This window comes from Leptodactylus fuscus, chromosome 4 (genome assembly GCF_031893055.1).
Source record: "Leptodactylus fuscus isolate aLepFus1 chromosome 4, aLepFus1.hap2, whole genome shotgun sequence".
NCBI lineage: Eukaryota > Metazoa > Chordata > Amphibia > Anura > Leptodactylidae > Leptodactylus > Leptodactylus fuscus.
The window spans coordinates 185,302,487-185,324,571 of record NC_134268.1 but is presented as its reverse complement, the minus strand read 5'-3'; the positions used below and the strand labels follow the sequence as shown (position 1 = coordinate 185,324,571).

Genomic DNA, 22,085 nt, shown 5'->3' with positions numbered 1-22,085 from the left:
ATATGTTTGTAAGGTTTCATTGGATTTCCCAGAAATTGCCTTTAATAGCCTGAACAATTACCTATTACTAAGTCTCTTCCATCTACAAGACCAGCGGAGACAAGCTCTTGGGAAACACCATCGGCTGTATCTGGAATATAAAGTTGGTTTAGGTCATGGTCGCTGTAAAATATAACAAATGAGACCAAAAATTCAGAATATGATCATGAAACTATAAAACATAGTGTTATCTTCTTAAAGCACATCCCTCATAGATATGGCAGGATTTGGTACAACAGTATCCAGTTTCTTAAAGGGGTTGTGCCATCAATACAAATAGCAATAAGTAATCTGAATGGGCATTTTTAGAATAACTTTGTAAAGTACTGTTATTAAAATAAAATTTAAAGAAAATATTGCAATCTTCTGCTTGTAATATCACCGTCTGGTGTTCAAAATGTCTGATCTGTGCATTTCATCCTAGTGAGACTCTATTAGTCATACATAACCAGTAGAATACAGTACAGCTTCTGCTGAAGAAAGCGGGAATTTAGGCTGGACATAGACTGGCCTCTTCCCCGAATAAGCAGCAGCATTTATAATAGTAAAAGGTCGATGTCCTATTGTAAACTCCACTTGATGGAAAATGGCCAGAACTTGGGGAAGAGACAGAGGAGGTGCCAGCGAATTTGTAGGCTCCAAAGTCAATAACGTGATATGGAGTTGAGTCAGTGAGGTGAAAGCTATCAGATAAATACTCCGCCGCTCCATGCTGTTCTCCTCCTTTACAGGGACAGATATAAGCACAATTATTTAGGATGGAGGAACACATTGCTGAGGTGCTTATTTAAAGAGTTTGCGTCATTTTTTTTTTAAACTATTGTGTACGGGGTGTTTGGTTTAGTTGAAAACCTGCTCTAAGTTCTGCTCAGCAATGCTCTAAGCATTGCCAGGGATAGTCCCATACACAATGCCAATTGTACAGTGGTTCTGGTGTCATATGAAAGCTAAAATTCTGAGACAGTCAGGAATGTGATCTTTAATATTCAGCAGTTCAGGCCGCATATAAAAATCTCACTCACAACTGTATTTTCTTTATAACAAGAATTACAATCTTTGTAGCATATCTGGCACTTTATAGGGAGAACTTTAGAGGCGGATTTCTACCAAAAGAAAGTAAAATAGGATAATAAAGTATATAACACACATTATATATATATATATATATATATATATATATATATATTTTCATAGATTTGATTTGATAGTTCTACTTTAATGGTCATTCCCCTTACTTCCAGCAAGACCAGGATCCTTAGCTACTACACAACTATCAGAATTGACTTAATATTGGAATATACAAACTAACCTCTTCCAGGAGTAAACTCAAACCGGATATCATTGAGTTCTTTCTTTGTATTTCTAAGGAAGAAAAAGAAATAAATTGAAAAGTGAACACAGTTATTTAGTTCAATATATGCAGTAAGCTCTCTATAGAGGTGGCTGCAGGCAACCCAAATTTTAGGTTAGCACCTCAATTCTAAGCCCTATTAAATATATAATTAACTGCTGGGAAACCCCATGAAATCTATGTATATAGAGGAGATTTGGAGCTCTGTGTTAGTAAAACCAAGCTCTGATATATTAACCGACTTATTATATAAAAGGATGTAGACTCTGATACATGTATTGCATCCCTATCTCGCCTGGAGAGGTGCAGCACTCATTTGCACAAAAATAAGCTTAACTACCATACATAAAGAGATATAGAATTGTTAGACATTAGCAGCAAACTTCTAGGAGCACGGTCTACCTGGATTTTTGGATTTGTTATTTATTGTGTCCCTATGAGCACTTACATGACATTTCTTTTAGAACATTTCTCTCCAAAATCTTCAATTATTTTGGAAAAATCAATAGTACAACATGTATAGCTAAAGCTTTTGCTTCCCTGCTTCATGTTCTGTGTATCATGAACTGCAGCATTCAACCTGCAGGTGTCACTGTTGTAACTGAAGAGGATGAGGCTGTAGGATATGTCACTCCATAAACACTGTATACAACACCATATGTTGTAAGTATAAAACTAACACCTTTCCTTCTGGACAAAAAAATATCACATTAAAACACAGGCCATATTTAACAAGATGTCAAAATAATACAATACAGGAGCCAAGTGCTAAACAGAAGAAAGTCCCCCAAAAAAGACCAAAAATAACTACCTTAATCGTAATACTAAACTGATAACAGCTTTCACTTCTTCAGGTGTAGGAGGCACAGGAGCTGCAGGAGCTGCGGGGGTGGCCTATGAAGGAATACCGATAGTCAATGCCATGCACATTGCCGTGTACCGATATAGGGCAGGTAGGTAAGAGCGACGCTCCGTGTATATGGCCGCTCACCTGTCCAGATGATGGGACAGGAACAGACACTTGTGAAGGTGGAGCTTGGCCAGATGACTGAGGTAGATTGGCTGTAGACTGTGCTGGAGTCTGGAGATAAGTGGAGCTTGGCTCTGTTGCAGGAAACATCTAAAACAGAACATAGGGTTAACGTTATTTCATCTTTTATCCATTTATTATCCTTCATTTACAAAAATTTTTGGACTATGACAATTCCAGCAAGAAAGATTGTGCTATAAAGTGCCTACATTTTATGCAGCCTGGGGTTCCTTTGGGCGTTCCTTGCCCCTATCTGGCACAAATCTGATACCCAAAGTAGATTCACAATAACTCAACGTGAACAAATTTAGATTTTCTGGAAGTATTTGTGGCACTAATTAATTTTGTAATTGACTTTATTAAAATATTTCGGTTTCTCTCTGTGAAATCCTGTGCTTCTTTATGTTTTCCATCGTTTCTGTATTGAGATCAGGAATCTGTAAACTGCTAGCACTAGATTGGAGGGGTGGGCTCTAGTGTAATACAGAGAAATTCAGGCTGGGAGGACGTTCCTTCAAACCAGGGCCAGTGGTAGCACGCAACAAACCTGGGCAGATACCGGGGCCCATTGAGCTCAAGGGGACGCAATGCGCAGCCAAGTGCAGAAAACATCCATGCTAATCTTACTGCCGTCCATCTGCAATTCCCTGTCCTAAAGTTTCCACTCTGACCCCTTTGTAACTACAATGTTGGACAGGAGGTCCACTGAGTCTCTGTTGCCCAAGTCCCCAACCAAAACCTGGGGCTGGCCCCGATTTAAACAGTGGTACCCTGAGCAATATAAAACATAGAAACGTGCGTTTGGTGTCATATGAAATTAGAGATTCTCAGCGATTATAAGTCTACAAGATCACATACCTGTAATACGTCCAGAGATATCAACTATTAAAAACACAGTCAGGATTGGGAGCAGTTGCACAAAAATATCCCAATCCTAAATATGTTAAACTGATGATATCTCTGGAAATTTTACAAATAAGACAGTGATCCTGGTGACATATACAAGGTAAGAAACTCATCTTTCATGACACATAGGTTTTATAGTGCTTGGTCTGTTTGAAATGTCACTTCCAGTCTCAGATTCTCTGTGTTATGTAAGAGCATGTAGACCCACATACCCGTACACCATACACATAGAGATGCAGTGTACAGCATGCAATAGAAAAAACAGGAATGATTTGAGTCAAGGGAAAGGTTTTTCTGCAAGTGACTTGTACTGTGCTTGGAAAGCTGAATATTAGAAAACAGTATCGCACTACAATCTCTCACCTCAGAGTTTGGTAAAGAATCTTTCACACGTGGAGACTGAAGGAAAAAAAAGAAAAAAAGAACAAGATTAGAGTAGGACATTATCTCAGGATATTATCTGGAGAACAGGGTTGTGTTCTAACAACCTAACATAAGAATAAGTGCTGACTTCTTGCTCAGATCCTATACATATACATATATTAAATGGTAAAAACTTACCCTAAGTTGTAACACAGCTGCTTTACCCTCCTCGCTTTCCTCGTCCAGCTCATCATCACTCCACTCCCATCCTCCATCTTCAGTTTTGTGAAGTCGACCACTTGATCCTGGCACTCTCCGAACCTGTCAACAGAAGAGGCATACTATACTGTAATGGCACCAGAGAGTGAGACTGTGCAGCTGGCGCACAACCACGCGCTGTCCTCATCTGACACTGTACCGCTGTTCTATTGTTTCAGAACTTTAGATAAAAGGATATTAATCTCATTTATAGTCTGATCACCGCACATTGTATAGGCTTTATGAGCAGGGGTCCTCAAACTGCGGCCCGCCAAGTACTTCTGTCTGGCCCCGCCGACAATGCTGGCAGGCGTGCATTTATAATGAAGCTCCTGGGGAGCTCGGGCCAGGCCATGGAGCGCACTTCACTTTACCTATTGGAGGGCACCGCTCCTGATGTCTGTGCGACCTGCTCTGCATCCGGCCCACTGTTTAAAAAGTTTGAGGACCCCTGATTTATGAGTGACCTAAGAATATTCTGCATTCTCGCTTATTACTTATTATAAGATAGCAATGCTAAATGTTTTACTACATGTGACTCTCAGGTGACTCTAGGAAACCTTAGGGAATAAGTCACGGTTTTTCCTCAAATACCCACAGGATTTGTGATCAATGTCTAATGACTTGGGGTCCCACTGCGGGGATCCCCTCCTATACCTACAGTAGAACAGCACTGAAGGGTTTTTTCCCATCAGTCCCATATACTTAAAATGGAGCGTCAAGTGAACACACAACCACGGCTTCAAGAGCAATCTCACTGCGGTCACGCAGGAACAATGAGTTTGGGACCCTCAATCTAATGACTAATAGTGGCCGTAAAGCGATCATACTTATCACCTACTCCATGGATAGGTCATAGATGTTGATTATGGGAACACCCCTTTATACATGAAGTGTTTGCCTATTAGGAATGTTTTCATAGTCAATACAGAAACTAACATTTTACTTTTTTTTTTTTTTTTTCTTTCATGGGTGACCACTTCAGAATAAATAAATAATTAATTTTATTAAAAAAAAAAAAAAAAAAAGTTCAGTAGAATTTTTAAATTTAAAAGTAGAACATGTTTGGAGTCCTTTATAGGGAAACCCTTAGTAAGGTCACAGTTATAGGACAAACACTAAGCACAGGGATGAAAAGGCTGTGTCATACGAAAGAGTGTCAGACTTTCTGACACTAAATTCTTAGGGGGCGTTCACACTACCGTCAGTGTCCGACAGGTAGTGTCCGCTCCTAGTGTCTGTTCAAAATCTGGCACGGACATTAGGAGCGGACACTAGCTGTGTCCGTGACACTTGTCATTTATTTAAATGGCGATCGGGTGCGTTCTTTCTTCCTGTCCTTCACTGTCCGCTTGTAAAGATGTCCGACTTTTCAAGCGGACAGAAAAACCAGACATCGGACATCTTTACAAGCGGACAGTGAAGGAAGGGCACGGAGTGCAAAAGAACGCACCCGATCGCCATTTAAATAAATGACAGGTGTCACGGACACAGCTAGTGTCCGCTCCTAGTGTCCATGCCAGATTTTGAACGGACACTGGGAGCGGACACTACCTGTCGGACACTGACGGTAGTGTGAACGCCCCCTTAGTTATGGCGCCATTGTCATTAATGTGCTGTGATGGTATTGCAGCTCAATTGAAATTCAGCCCCATTCAGGTACAACACTACACAGAGTACATAGATAAAACTGAGGGCAATGTGTTATAAGGCATTAGGTGTATGAAGCCTTAGGGCTAGTTCACACAGGGACAATGAGGCAGATTTTGACAGCAGATTTCGCCTCAAAATCGGCCTCCATACAATGGTGGTCTATGGAGACTGGAAGCAGAAAAAAGAAGCAACATGACCTAGGTTTTTTTTTTTGCAAAAAACAGCGACTGACAACACCTAGCGTTTTTGTTTTTTTTTGTTTGTTTTACAGTCCATTCACTTCAGGGAAGGGGAAAACCGCCTGGCGTTTTCTGAAGCAGTTTTTACCAAAAACTGCTCCAGAAAATGCTTCAAAAAATGCCTCAAGGTCAAAAAAACGCTTCCTAATTAGGAAGCATTTTTTTTCAGGACCAAAATAAGCCAGACGATTTTTACTTGTGAACCTTAGAAAGATTATAAAGAACATGTATACACTACAATTCCTTAATTCAATACTATTGCAAATACTGATTTAATAGGTGGAAACAATCCAATAATAACCACATGGGGCTGCGCACAAATCCGGGGGCAACTCGTGCAGTTATAGGGAGAACATACAACAACTGGATGATGCACAAGACAACAGTGCTGAGCACTGAGCCCTGGCAATAGAGGGAACCAGTGGCCATATATAAGCTCATTTCAATCATTGAATGTGGCCTCAATAACAAGAAGCCTGGTGGTCAAACTGGAGCAAATGTTCCTATCTATAACCCACGTCCAGCAGAAGTGCATAGTCTGCAGGCTATTGGGACTTCTCCGCTGTTCTGGTTTCAGGCTGATATAATAAACCAATAAAAAGCAGCAATAAAGGGTTTCCGAGACTGCAGAGAAGAGTCATCAATTCACACAGATGAAATTTTACAATAATAATACAATATTTTTCGCACAAATACCTCACTAATGGGACTAGGTGACAGCGAATTAAATCACATGACTGAGCTCAGGGCGCCATAACAAGGCGGCTAGTAAATTAACGCTCTGGATCACAAATGGCTCTGAGTTACTTAGCCATATGAAAATGAGATGTAATATTAGCTGGAAAGGGCTTGTCATTAAACAGTTAATGCTTTTCCTTTTTATTAACGTTCTTATTTAAATATTACATAAAAAGCTTCAAAAACACCTAATAATCGATTATTATAGAATGGAAATGTTTGTCACATTATATCTATAAAAGGGATATTCTAATCTTATAAAGTGTTGGCATATCACTAGTATGTATCAGAACTTAGCGATAGGTTGTATTTCAGCCTCTGGACCCATTATTCCAGCAGTGGTGAACCATGCAATAGATCATCCCTAAATCTAGATCCTGCAGGAAGTTTGCATGTATGGTGACTCAAATGAAATGAATGGGAAACATCACTGTAGGGCTAGGTTCACATTTGTGTTGGAGTCTCTGCCGCAGATCCCGACTAAAATTGATGGAGAGAAAACACCTACACAGAGGGTTCTATGGGGTCCACAGGAAACAGTTTTTTTTTGTTTTTTTTTTAGCAGACGGGCTCTGTGCCTCCGAATCCCGATGCGGACCCGAACGACAGAGAGATGAACGTTAGTGTGAACCTTGTGTAACCCTTATTCCTGTTCTGTCACATCATTGTGTTTATTATTTTTGTGGCAAACGTAAGAGTTAACTTTAGGATATGTTCACCCAATATAATATATAAAAAAAACAAAAAACTTGAGAGTCTTCAGTAGGTGATACCTTTTTATTTTAATGGCCAACTCATAATGATGACAGAATATGACGTTTCGAAGCTTCCTCTGGCTTCTTCTTCAGATATATCTAAAAACACTTTCTGCAGGCTGCATATTTATGTATAACTGGATACAGGGATAGGATTTCAGGAGGGAGGGGGAAGAGGCTTATTACTATATACATATTGTATTGTATATAGTAATAAGCCTCTTTCCCCCTCCCTCCTGAAATCCTATCCCTATGTGTCCAGATAAATATGCAGCCTGCAGAAAGTGTTTTTAGATATATCTGAAGAAGAATTGTAAAGTCAATGGTCAACGTTACATAAAGCGGTGGAGCATCCTTTCCATTCCACAATGCAAGACTCCCTGTGATAACTGAACTGAAAAAAGAATATCGTATAAGGACAGGCTTCAATTTTCAAGACAAAACCCTCACCTTTTTGGCTCTTTCTGTAATGCTGGGGGCCTTCTGGAGCAACCTCTCTTGTAAGAATTCTTTGTTCTGTAGAAAGATAAAATGGATCGGTTTCCGTCACCGAGCACATTCCTGAATACAAGATACCGGGAGAACAATCTGACAATTGTAAGTGAAGAATCAGTAATGTCATGCCAGGAATAGTAAAATACCAGAAGAGTATAATGGTAAAGTAGGTGCTTGTCAGACAGATAAAGCAAAATAATGCACACAAAGACCCCATTCTAGTAAGGCTTTACATACACTATTCTGACAGCTATTTCACCCAAACCCCCAATCACATGCATGCTCAGCTCATCTGAGCCTGCAGATATCCTACTAATATTATAAGTGTGAACATTTGTGTGTTTGGATGTTTGTGAGTTTGGATGTTTGTTCCTCAATCACGCTAAAACGCCTGGACGGATTTGCGTGCAATTTTCCACAAACATAGTTTTCCCTTAGGATTAAGTCACAGGCTACTTTTGGTGGCACTAAACAACATGGCTTCCTATCAGGAGACTCACAAAAGCAGGACTCCTAGCCCCAGCTATAGACTCACACACACTGCCTGGCATTTCCTGCCTCAACCTGCCTGCACACTCCTTACTGTCACCTCAGGAGTTGCCCTCACTCTACTCACTCACATTTACATATAGCTTTCCACTATATAACACATCACATTGTCTGTATCACGACATACACAATACAACACATCACATTGTCTGACACAATACAACACATCACATTGTCTGACACAATACAACACATCACATTGTCTGTATCACGACATACACAATACAACACATCACATTGTCTGACACAATACAACACAACACATTGTCTGTATCACGACATACACAATACAACACATCACATTGTCTGACACAATACAACACATCACATTGTCTGTATCACGACATACACAATACAACACATCGCATTGTCTGTATCACGACATACACAATACAACACATCACATTGTCTGTATCACGCCATACACAATACAACACATCACATTGTCTGTATCACGCCATACACAATACAACACATCACATTGTCTGTATCACGCCATACACAATACAACACATCACATTGTCTGTATCACGCCATACACAATACAACACATCACATTGTCTGTATCACGACATACACAATACAACACATCACATTGTCTGTATCACGACATACACAATACAACACATCACATTGTCTGTATCACGCCATACACAATACAACACATTACATTGTCTGTATCACGCCATACACAATACAACACATCACATTGTCTGTATCACGCCATACACAATACAACACATCACATTGTCTGTATCACGCCATACACAATACAACACATTACATTGTCTGTATCACGCCATACACAATACAACACATCACATTGTCTGTATCACGCCATACACAATACAACACATCACATTGTCTGTATCACGCCATACACAATACAACACATCACATTGTCTGTATCACGCCATACACAATACAACACATTACATTGTGTGTATCACGCCATACACAATACAACACATTACATTGTCTGTATCACGCCATACACAATACAACACATCACATTGTCTGTATCACGCCACACACAATACAACACATCACATTGTCTGTATCACGCCATACACAATACAACACATCACATTGTCTGTATCATGACATACACAATACAACACATCACATTGTCTGTATCATGACATACACAATACAACACATCACATTGTCTGTATCACAACATACACAATATATCACATCACATCACATTTGCTAGCCCACCAAACTTTTTAAAGCATTTTTACAGTTTCACACGTCTGTGTCCGCCCAATTCTCAAATCACCGCAGACGAAGTCGCGGGTAAAAGCTAGTCTGTAATAGTTAGAGGTAAGTAAGCTATTATCAGGTGGCGGGTTAGATACCATAGTGGATTGGTGGGTATTTCACATGTTAGAGCAACATTTCATGGTCAAATACAGCACCTCCTACTGTAACCTGGGACAAGCTGTAGCCATATGCATTTTGGAGGCAATAGACTAATTGTATTTTAGTCACTCAGTCCCCCATCTATATACAATATACACACACACTCCAGCCTGCACTATCATGTTACTATCATAGTCACTTCCTCTGTCCACTAGGACCACTATGGAAAGGTCCTTATACATTGAAGTAGCAATGTCCATGTGAGAGACCCCACACAATCTAGAAATGCAAACCATTTCATTTAGAGGACCGGTCACTAAGTAAAAAATACTAAAAGACCCTGTGCCCCTGAACAATTTGGCATTTTTTTTTTCATCTGTCCACTTGCTCAAAAGATAAGGCCCCTGAAAGGTCATATGTAAATTAGTTCTTATTTTCCAAGTGGGCGGTAACCCAATGCACATATAATATTCCAGGGAACGTATTGTTTGGATTAATATTAATAAATAAATATAATGCAAAATTGATCAGGGGCACAGCAAATGATGTATGGCGTTGTATTTTATACTTGGCGACACGTCCTCTTTAAAGAGGACCTTTCATCACCTTCATTGACTCAAGATCATTTCCCCCTTAATAGGTGCCGCTCCACTGCTTCCAGCACAGTTAGATTTTCTCTCTAGCCCCCGCCATTCCTGAGCAATCAGTGCAGTTAGTTTTGGTGTCTGATTTGCTAACTAGACTCTCTAAGTGGGTGGTGTCAGAGCAGACAAGGAGATGGGTGTGATTCGGATTGGCGCACATGTCCTCTGGTCTACTCTTGCCTGACAACACACACTTGACATTAGAAAGTCTAGTTAGCACATAAATCACCAAAAATATCAGTATTGATTGTTTGGGAATGGCGTGGGCTAGAGAAATAACCCCATCTGCGCTGGAATCAGTGGAGTGCCATTTATTAAAGAATCAAAGAAAACTAGAGTTAGTGGAAGTAGTGATATATATATATATATATATATATATATATATATATATATATATATATATTCTATTATGTAAAAAAAAATTTAAGCAAAACATGTATTTTGGCAAAACTGGTAATATATTTTCTTGCCTCAAAGCAAATAGCATACATTTCACAAGAGCCTGAATTTCTGTATTCCTAAATATAGCTGTAATAAGCAGATCATCTTTCATGGATATGAGGATGCTGTCAGGTTGGATGCAATAAAAGCAAATCTCAGTCTGTTCACAGTTCAGGGTAATTATAGGTTTACAGCTGAACGATCCACAAATGATTCCTCTATATAAAACACGTTACGTACCTTTGCTTTCTGGAAGAACTTGTGCTTCAAAAGTTCTGCTGCAGTTGGCCTAGAAAAAGCACAGAAAAGGTGTATTCTTATAGGAGCTCAGCTCTGCTGTGTTATATGTGAGACTCGGGGTCAGCCGTCAATGGGAATAAGGTTAGAAATTTATGGGTAGAGTCAAATATTCTTACTGTATATCAATATGTTAAAAAAATAAAATTAAAAAAGGGGGGGGTTTATTACTCTTAATAAGAAAATATAATGGGGGAATTTGCTAATCCATCTACAGCAGTTATCTGGTGTAAATGTGGATCATCTTTGGCAAAAAGCCCTTTCTTACATCGAAGATGTGCCACCTTGTTCCTTCTTTGCCCATTCGCCACTTTTCACATAAATGCGTGGTGTACGGTGTAGACAAGTTTACTATAACTCACTTTAGAATATCTGAAACATTCTAAAGTAGGTGAGTGCGACTGAATTATTAAGAAACCGGAGCTTAATAATTCAAGCACGGTTAATGCCATCGGGAGACCGGAGGAAGAATGGCATGCAACGTATTGGAAACTAGTTACAGTACTGAAAATATCAAAGACGAAAAAGACATGGACCACACATCCCAAACTTATACTTCGATCTGGTGCTACTCATGTGCTAGTTACTCAACTTCTCTATATATAGTCAGACTTGATATTTGTGTGATGTGCAAACAATTTATTTTTGTGCAAGCTTCACAAGGGTGGATGCAAAAAGAGAAAAAGAAAACTTAACACGCCGCACAGATATACAAGTGTACACGTACACAAATACACATCAAAACAGAAGCACTTGGATATAGGCTGTATGTATACTGGATGCATACATACAGGCACCATGTAGGGACTACGCTACTGGATAGCTGGAAGAGTGGCTGTCCTAGTGACACTGTACGCTAAGGGTATGTTCACACAGCGGAAAACGGATTCCGTGTGTGAATATACTATGCGGCTAGCCGTGATTGAATGCCAGTGCACCTGCATCCTGTCGCGGCATTCCGCTCCGGATTAGGCCCGAATAAATGGGCTTAAATTGGGAGAGAGTCATGCGCCGCAGACGCCGCGGCTGTCAGCTGCGGAATCAACAGCAAGATAGGGCAGCTCTACTAGCTAGCACAAAAAAGAAGCGAGCAGCTCCCAATGAAGTCAATGGGAGCCATTTTTGGCAGCGGATTTCGAGGGGGATTCCACATAAAAATCCGCTACCAAAACTCTGTGTGAACAGACCCTAACAGTCACAACAGCTGCTTGGTGACTTAGGTCTACATAGACGTTGTACAAACTGTCACACAAACACTGCCTTAAGTAAATGTGACCGGCTTTCAAGTAAGGTTGAAGGGATATTCCCATTTTGTATATAGCAATACTTAATGATCAATAGGGGTCCAAACTATGGGACCCCAATAACCCCGATAACCCTGATAATCCCAGCACATCAGAGCTCCCTCCCAGCCACTTACTTACGCAGGTTTGCAGTTCTCTTATAGAGCTCTGCTCAGCAAGGAAAAATAATGAAGGGGCCCCAGGGCTAAACCAACACTGTGGCCCCTTTATACTAAGGTTTAATGGTGTTCCCAGAAGTTGAAGTTCCTAGCCAAAGATGGAAACACTCCTTTATCAACCTCCTGCTAAAGAACTAACCTTTTCTCTGGGTCTTTTTGAAGGCACGAAGAAATCATCTTCCTAAAGGACTTTCCATACTTCTTCAGCATCTCCTTATCCTGCACACCAGTTTCTAGTGTTGGAGGATCATTTTGGAGCGTCAACATTAATACCTGTCAGCACAAAGTACAAATTTACTTGTATGGATGTGGATGTCCAATGTGTGGATTCCATAACAAAAACTTCTAGATGGACGTGCATGGAAAAAACTACAAGAAATAGGTGAAAAATGGAAAGGGCAAACAAAGGCAAAGAAAGTGAAATTACATCTACGGCTATACAAAAACAACAAACCCCATGTAAGCTGTATAAAAAAATGGGTTATAAAAGAAAAGAAAAAAAATCAAACTACTAAAGAGAAGTAGTAAATGGTCTACCTTCATTGGAGGGTATTTATGATATGGAGCTGCTCCTGTAGCTAATTCTATAGCTGTGATTCCAAAACTCCAGATGTCGGCCTTAAAATCATATCCTCTGACCTGAAAGACAAAAACAGACCGATAAGATCTTCAGTGGTGATGCCAGCCACATCTCCTTCAAGATGTTTAGATGTTACAGGCAAAGACTTGGCCAAGGTTGCTTGGGAATATCAGGTGTGGTCAATTCCAAAGTATTTTAAAGGGAGGTTTCTTGTGACTTAACATTTAGGACCATAGGATAGGTCACCAATATTAGATCAGTGGTTGTGTGACACCTGGAACAGTCAGGGATTAGCTGTTTGATCAATGACTAAGACCTCTTATTCATCCCTGAGACACCTCACTCACCAGTCACTTGGCCTTTTAAAAGCTTGCCCATGTAGGCGACAGCGTGTGAATCCGAGTTGGGGGCAGAGTTTACAACTTTATATACATCTAAGTGTCTGATAGTTCTGCACCTATCTGGTTTCCTTAAAATAGAATTCCTGTTCACACATGAGAAGTTGTGCTTTCCGCTGCTGATTATACCGGGATGAATAGGCCTGATCAGCAGGGAGTCTCGATATGCAGAATCTTCCGCAAGATCGAGAAGGACGCGGATTTTTCACACCTGCTATAATCGCTGCCTCCCATTGTCTTCAATGGGAGGCAGAATTTGCAACGGATTCGGGGGCAGAATACACCCCCAGATCCATGGCAAATTCCTACATGTGAACGTACCCTCAGATCCATTCACACGAGTCTAAAGAGGAATTTGAGGTCCTCTTCCTCCTCAGCTTCCTCTCCACTTTCTGGCCTTGTGCATCCCCATCAAGGACAGCCAAAGCAGAGCTTCACTTTCCACCATGATTTTACTCACCAATCAGCTTCCGAAACACTGAGGTTTACTTGCTCGTGGCATGTGCCACAGAACCTACAGCTAAATCGGCCACAGAATCCGTGGGATGAGCAGGATGTTCTCTGCCTCCCAATGCAACAGGACGGACTTTGGAGCAGATTTTGAGGTGGAACATCGCCAAAATGTTACGTGAACAGATAATAATGCTAAAAAACAAACAGTCATACCTGCTCCATGACCTCAGGTGCCATCCAGCAAGGTGTGCCCACAAAGGTCTTTCTGACTTTATTCCTGGTGATGTCACCTCCCGTGGCTAGAAATGCACTTACACCAAAATCTGCAAAATCAGAGGCAGAGGGTTTTATTTAGATTCCTGTGCACAAAATATATCATTAGAGGATGACAAGGATCAGTAAGCAATGAACAAAAATGACAGACAACTGTCTGGAACCTCATCTATCCCCAGAATTTAGTAATAGGAATTTATTAAGACTGGCGTTTCCAATGCCAGGCAAGATGCGGCAGAATTATTAAGAGCCTAGAGTCAACTCACGCCAGTCTTAAGATGTGAGTTACAGTAAATCGGAGGGCCACGGGCTTCCCCACCCCAAAAAGCTGAAAGTGGGACGGAAAAGCAAACTGATACTTGTTTGGTGTTTGGTGAATTATCCTGCTGGGAGTAGAATGTGAGAAAACTTGGTGGTATGGATTCAATTTCCCTGCAGCGCCATCACAGGAGAGCCTAAGCATTGCATCATGTCCACTCAAATCACTAGGAAGCCTGTTTAATGTAGAACAGGTCTGGTCCTCCAGTGCCAAAGAGTGTTTGCAGCCACTCTCCACTCTGACAAAGACATGAGGATGCCAAACTTAAGACGTGTGTATTACCCAGAACTCTGTAATAGAGTAAAAATGAGTTTTCAATACTGAACAACCACTTTAAGACATAAAAAATGAGGAAATCATCATGGGGCATAAAATAGAGAACAATAAGCTATAGAAAAACGGCAGTAAGATACAGTCTGGGTTTAGTGCATGAACCATTTAGGTCAGATAGTGAAGTGTTGTAGGATATTACCATGATAATAATGTGAAGTGATACAACAAGTAATGCAAAACAGGGAATGTCGGCCTGTGTAACGAGTTTGCATTTAAACAGTTCTGACAGCCTGCTAAATATGCCACAGTCAGCACAGTCAGTGTATTATGTAGGTGTGTAGAGGATTATCAGCTTTTCATTTCTATGCAAATCAGCCTGAAAATGCACTGGGGGTGGGGCTTTATCTGCCAGAGTTGACAGTTGAATAAGCTCCGACAATTTTGACTTCTGTCTGTATCACAAATGTCTGTAGGCAACTCTGGCAAATCAGGCTCCACCCCCAGTGCACTTGCAAATCCATAGAAAGAGGATTATCTCTGCATTGTTTCATCAGTTGGTGGCCACAAAGGTATCCTATTAGGCCCTGATCACACAGGGCAAGAGGGGGCAGATTATGGTGCTGAATCCTCGTCATAATCCACCCCCTCACAATGGAGGTCTATGTAGACCACCAGCTCACGGAAGAAAAATGAGCTGTCCTTTCTTCAGGTGGATTCCGCAGCTGAGTCAGCCCAAGCGTCCACCTCGCGGCAGCGCCCTCCAGTCTAGGCCCATTCATTTGAGCCTACTCCGGAGGAGGAAGCAACGACTGTCGGAAGTCGTGGCAGGCGCATTTCGGCCCTCTTGTGAGGGGGCTTCCTGCATCACTCTGAGGACCAAAATCCGCCAATCCGCTCCCCGTTTGAACGGTGCCTTACAGGTTTTACCTGGCAGAATTATTGGCCTGAAAGGCATATTGGACATATTGGACTGACAGAATCCCTTTTAACAACATACAGAAATACATTACCTGCTATTTGCACAGAGCCATCTTCACCCAAGAGTATGTTTCCGGCTTTAACATCCCTATAGACAAATACAAAATAAACTTTTTGAGATAAAGTTTTGCTAAACTAATTTAAAGGGATTTTATCATTAGAATCCTATTTTAAGCTAAACCCATGTCGGAATAGCCTTAAGAACTGCTATTCTTCCCTTACCTTTAGATGTCTTCTCCATACCGCCGTTCCTTAGATATCCTGGTTTTCGTGCATATGCTAATTCGTTTTCTCGCAGCCCTGGGGGCGTCCCCAGTGTTGCGAGAAAACTATCCAGTGTCGCCTTCTTTTTGATCGCCTCCTCCGCCTCTTCTTCCTTGTCCTTTCACGTCGTCTTCAAAAGGCGCTGACTGCGCATGCCCATTGGCCATTTTCCTGTGGCCGAGCAGGAGAGGCCACAGGAAAATGGCCGACGGACATGCGATGTCGGCCATTTTCCTGTAGCCGGACAGGAAAGAAGAGGCAGAGCTGGCGATCAAGAAGAAGGCAGCACTGGATAGTTTTTTTCGCAACACTCGGGACGCCCCCAGTGCTGCAAAAACAATAATTAGCATATGGATGAAAACCAGGATATCTAAGGAACAGCGGCGCAAAGAAAACATCTAAAGGTAAGGGAAGAATAGCCTTTCTTAAATCTATTCCTACGTGGGTTTAGCTTAAAACAGGATTCTAATGATAGACTCCCTTTAACCTGATATTCCAAAAAAAAATAAAATAAATAAATTGCAACACTTTCCATGTAACAAGAAAAATGGTTACAGTACATACAGTATAGGCCTAATATATATTCTAATTACCAATATCCATGTGCAAACTTGTATTTTGTTGGTCAAATAAGGGATGGTCTTCAATTTAAAAAAAAAAACAAAAAAAAAAAAAACACTTAGTATGAAAGGCTTTCTGTGCCCACACACTGACTGTATACATGTAATAAGGTAATTACTGTAACTTTCTCACGCCCATGCCGCCGAATGAACCCAAAGCTCAGGTGTGTCGAGTACAATGGCAAGTGAAGATGAATGAAGCCTCGGTTTACACTACATTCACATCTCATGTTACTAGTGAGAGTCCATTCATTCTTAAAGTCATTAGTTATATTACAAGAGATCAGACTGGACCAGTAAGTCACGCTGCAAAAAATGGCCGGGAATAGTAATGCACCGAAGAGCTGCAAAATCTCTTGAAATGGCTGTAGTCACGTTCCAAGGGTGGCAGGAAGCTAAAAAGATAAGAGGGTTGCTTGGCCTGGGCTCTACAATGTGCAGCATGTGATCAACAACGATGAGCTTTTCCTGAACAACAAAATATCAGATTTTTTATTTTTTTTTGCTATTTTTACTGCATAACGTTACCAGCTTGTAATACAGGAAAAAAATTTAGAATTTTTGTGGCTATGAGTAAGGGGCATACTATGAAGCCCCGAAACGCGTAAGCTACTATCTTTGTATTACTCAGTGGATCCATTTTTGTAATCATTTTATTTTTCATGAAGTAAAAGTGAAGTTTTAATTTTTAAAAAATCTTTCTGGCGCTGGATATCTTATTTTCTTCGGTTCCATCATCGTGCACTTGCATCCTCTCCAGTCGGGGATTTATCCGCAGCAGCCTTCAATCAAGTATGTTTCCATTCTTCTTTATTTAAAGGGGTTTGAGCGGTTTTTTTGTTATATTAAAAAAATCTAGAGGACTGTTCTCAAATTTGGAAACCCCAAAACTTTACATAAATGCTCAATACCGGGACAGCTATTGTTCCTCACTATCCTAAACGTATGCGTTTCACATTTTTGAAACCTATCACAGACAATGTATAGCGCCACTGTCTGGGGGATAGGATGTTAGGGACGGCGATATTCAGCCACAAAATCCTTTTTTCCCCCACAGTATTCAGGACAACAGGTGACTTAGAGGCTATTGTTTCAGTAGCAACATTGGGGAATTGTAATATAGCAGTCACAATGTGACATCATTGAGTGTCTACAAACCCATTCCAATCCAAACTGCTCGCAACATGAGTTGGCCTAGGGAAAAGTTACCCCACATGTTACCCCATAATGACTGCCAAGTCAAGGGAAACTCAAAGCACAGGGAGTAGTTGCAGAGTAGGGGAGGTAGTGGCTGCATTACAGGTGCTCACCCCTAATACCCAAGGATCAATTGGTTTATAGGAAGCCAATTTACTTATTAGTAGAGATGAGCGAACACTGTTCGGATCAGCCGATCCGAACAGCACGCTCCCATAGAAATGAATGGAAGCACCTGTGACGCTGACTTTGCCGGTGGCCGGTCGCTGTGCCAGGTGCTTCCATTCATTTCTATGGGAGCGTGCTGTTCGGATTGGCTGATCCGAACAGTGTTCGCTCATCTCTACTTGTCAGTACTGGGAGGAAACCAGATTATCCCTAGGAAACCCACGCAAACAGCAAATGTTGCCCTTGGTTGGATTTGAACTCAGGACGTGGTGTTTGATTTGAACCCTGGTGCTACAAGGTTAGCCACTGAGCCACTATGCAGCCCACAGAGTTGACAAAGACAAGTTTTACACCAATTTTGCATGTTTTACTGAAATGCTAATATATATTTCTAAAAAGAAAAATATATACAGTTACATTCTCCTAAAATTCCTATTTATCCACCAAGAGGGCCATGAATGTGTTGTGAATCGGGGCTAAATAATTGGGTGCTCTTCATGTACAACCGTACCAAACAAAAGACGTCATGGATCTGAGTAAAGCCATATAATCATACTGGATCAAGTATAAGATTACACAACAATATTGGACCATGAATGGGCAAAATTACAGTATCGAGATGAACAGCAGACAGATGACACATGCACAATGTATCATTCAGACTTCTCATGGATAGATCTATATATTTGACCAGCGTTGTCTTCCATATATTGTCACCATAATGATGCGCTCGTGTCTACAGTCATTTCCAAGTGCACAAATAATCTTTGAAAGACTACACGATCTGTAATTACTTCCCACGTTTTGTGCTACATCTCAAGAACAAGTCTATTTTCTTTTTTTTTTCTTTTTCGAGTTGGTGGGAATTAAGTGTATGTACATTCATATGTAAGTAACATTAACATCAAGGATGGGTACATATAGCGATGACTAGAAAATTACCAGCCATGACTCCTTGAAATAGTACACAGTCACAATAAAGAGCGAGATCGAAGACGAGAAGACAAGAGGTGATTTTGCAAAATACTGTTCCGTCTGCAAAACTAAAGGGGGACAACCTGTTCTAAGTCGGATGTTGCTGTAATGGAATGTTATCGTAGGAAAGAGTGTTCTCGCAAACCCAGACAATAAGCAAACGGAACATATATTTTCTCTTTTGTAACTTGTTTTTATTTCTCAATTATTTAGTTTTTTTCATTACATTTTCCGTACAAGTTTATGGAGGCAGCCATCTTGCCTGAGAGGCAGTTAACAGCAGTCAGACATAGCTTTACAGCTGCTACATGGAACATAGGAACTAGTAGTCCGTAAATGTTCATAGACTTCTATGGGAAAGTATTCTAGACAGGTGATCTGTACAGTGGTGGGAGGAGAAGGTGAGATGTGACCATCAAGTATTGTCAACAGGAGATCCTGGATTATCTACACGTAGGTGTCATCTGTCATTGTGATCCTACCTGGGTTGTTAATGTGACAACTGCTAAGAAGTGATCTCTACAGAACAGGAAGAGTCAATGGCAAATGTGAAAATTACAAGATTTTCAGATAGTGAAGGGTGCTGCAAGGGACCATATAAAAGGATAAGTACTCTTATATCAATAACAGAAAGTGGCCTAAATAACTATACACCCAGAATACCAAGATACCAACCTGTGGATCTGCCCATTTTTATGTAGGTATTCAAGTCCTTCCAGAACTTCTTTGAGCATGGTGGCAATGCTTGCTTCATCCAATACCCCATTCTTGTGCTCTCCTTTTGCTACAATATGTTTGATGATGTCCAAGACGGATCCTATACAGGAAAAAAAATCAGTAGTAAGAGCACAACAACACAATACTTATAATTGTTCAGTCAGCCATTATTCTATGATATGGGTCCTCACCAATTATTTAGCCTGGAAAATCCCTTTAAATAAATCCAATTAAAAACACTTTACGCTTTGCTTAATCTAAAAGGAAATAATCTTTATTCAGCAGATAACGCCTGTGACTATCAAATTACACATTAATCCAAGAATGGTGTGCCAATGAACCTTATCATATACAGCTTACTCACTTCTATCCTGAGGCGAACAGGAAACAGTCAAGATCTACTGGACCTTGATCTGACATCCAGGAGTAGATCACGATCTAAAGTTCTGCCACCAGTTTACAATGGAGATCTACCGACTGTCTCACCAGGGGTCATGCCGTAAATCCTGGCTTTTCACTGGATGTCTCTAGAGAGTATTATTCCACTAATTTACCTCTATTTGACCGTTCTTTACAAACCTAACAACTTTGCACTGAATTTGAAGTGAATGGGTCTGAGCTACGATATAAAACACAACCCCTACTTTGAATACCAAGAACTGCACACCATACACTATGAATAGACCACAGCATTCAACCAGCTGACTGGTGGGGGTCCAACATCCGGGATAATCATATATTGATGACCTGTCCTATCACTTACCTCCACTCAGCAGCTTCATCACCAGCCAGAGCTCATCCTTAACCACAAAGGAGGTGTAGTAAGACACGATGTTGGGGTGGTGGCACTGACTCATTGCCTGGATTTCTTTCTGAAAAGGGATAACAGCAAAAGGCAAATATGAAATTACTGCCTTAAAATAAAAAGCTCAAGAATGTAAAGTATCCTCATATTGCGCTAACACAGACAAAATATCAGCTTAAAGGGAATGTGTCCCCTACATATTTTACTAATTAAGGCTATGTTCATACTGCTGAATTAGGAGCTAAACCTGAGGTGGATTCATTTCATTTAAAAAAAAAACAAAAAAACATAAGTGTCATTTCTCGACTTTCGGTCATATTTGGCTAGATAGTGCTCAATGAAAAGAATGGGAGGCAGAATTTTTTTTTTCCCCCCAAATGGTGCAAATTTAGCAGCAGATTCCACAGCAGAATTTTTCAGCTTGGATGGGTAACTACTTACTGCCATTCTTCCTGCTCAGAACATATGCGTCCAAAATATAGGGTCACCTTTACTTGCCTTTCATCACTGCCTTTGATGATAAGATGACATCTTATAGGGTGTCTGTCACCAGAACCTAGCCCCATAGATAGATAGGCTCGGATCACCCGTTGCTGAGATATCACTGATTTTCTCAATGTGCAAATTCACTCTTTGGAACAAAACCATTGCCCTCATTAACACATTCCCTTTAATGTATAGCCTCAAACTGATATGTCAAGCTGATGACCTATCCATAGGATTGGTCATCAGTATGTGATCTGTAGGGTTCCAACACGCAGACCCCATACAAATCAGCTATTCCAGAAGGCTCCGGACGCCAAAAGCTGCTACTAGAGGAAGAGTGAGCGTGACACAATTTCTATTAAAGTAATAGGAACCACCACCATGTAGTAGATGGGACTGTTGTGATGCCCCTATTATTTAAATAGGAGCGGTGGCGTCCACGCTCCTGTCCACTAGCAGCATCTGCAATAACAGATCTGAGCGGGGTTCAGGTATCGGACCCCAATAAATCACATTCTGATGATCTATCCTGTGTATAGGTCATCAATATGAAAAAAATGTATTTAGGGCCAGAAAGCCCCTTTAACTGAAGTGCTATTTTGAGCCTTACCAAAAGAGATAATACATAACTTCAACTTGTGATGCGACTTGTATAACAGAGAGTAAATGAGATTACAGATATTGATCAGCAGGCAGACGGCACTTATTCTTTTTCCAATAATGTAATATAGACATGTGATAAAAATGACAGCAGGCCAATACGTAACCATGAGATATATGTCCGGGCTGCAGACTGGATGCAAACATTGCAATATGAAATGTAGCTACAATGTGAAAGATACTGGACGCAAAAGCTCGAGGCAAAAATCATACACCGGGGCAGATTTTTTTAAAAATGGAAAGGAAATAAGTCTCTGTTGTCCACACCAACGAATCACTATGCAGCTTTCATTTTTCAAGAGCCGAATAGAAAATGAAAGCTGCACTGTAATAG

General features: G+C 40.7%; 1 protein-coding gene across 1 annotated transcript in view; it reads right to left on the bottom strand.

Moving 5' to 3' along the window:
- Positions 1–22,085, bottom strand: part of OXSR1 (oxidative stress responsive kinase 1) — a 72,485-nt gene that overhangs the window by 3,414 nt on the left and 46,986 nt on the right. The window contains exons 3-16 of the mRNA XM_075271480.1: positions 20,564–20,672; positions 19,759–19,900; positions 15,892–15,947; positions 14,230–14,339; positions 13,123–13,224; positions 12,725–12,858; positions 11,067–11,115; positions 7,783–7,848; positions 3,888–4,010; positions 3,690–3,725; positions 2,382–2,510; positions 2,202–2,284; positions 1,349–1,401; positions 62–130 (exon numbers count right to left, since the gene is read on the bottom strand). Of these exons, the coding sequence (XP_075127581.1) occupies positions 62–130; positions 1,349–1,401; positions 2,202–2,284; positions 2,382–2,510; positions 3,690–3,725; positions 3,888–4,010; positions 7,783–7,848; positions 11,067–11,115; positions 12,725–12,858; positions 13,123–13,224; positions 14,230–14,339; positions 15,892–15,947; positions 19,759–19,900; positions 20,564–20,672 (1,261 nt within the window). The remainder of the gene's footprint in view (positions 1–61; positions 131–1,348; positions 1,402–2,201; positions 2,285–2,381; positions 2,511–3,689; positions 3,726–3,887; positions 4,011–7,782; positions 7,849–11,066; positions 11,116–12,724; positions 12,859–13,122; positions 13,225–14,229; positions 14,340–15,891; positions 15,948–19,758; positions 19,901–20,563; positions 20,673–22,085) is intronic.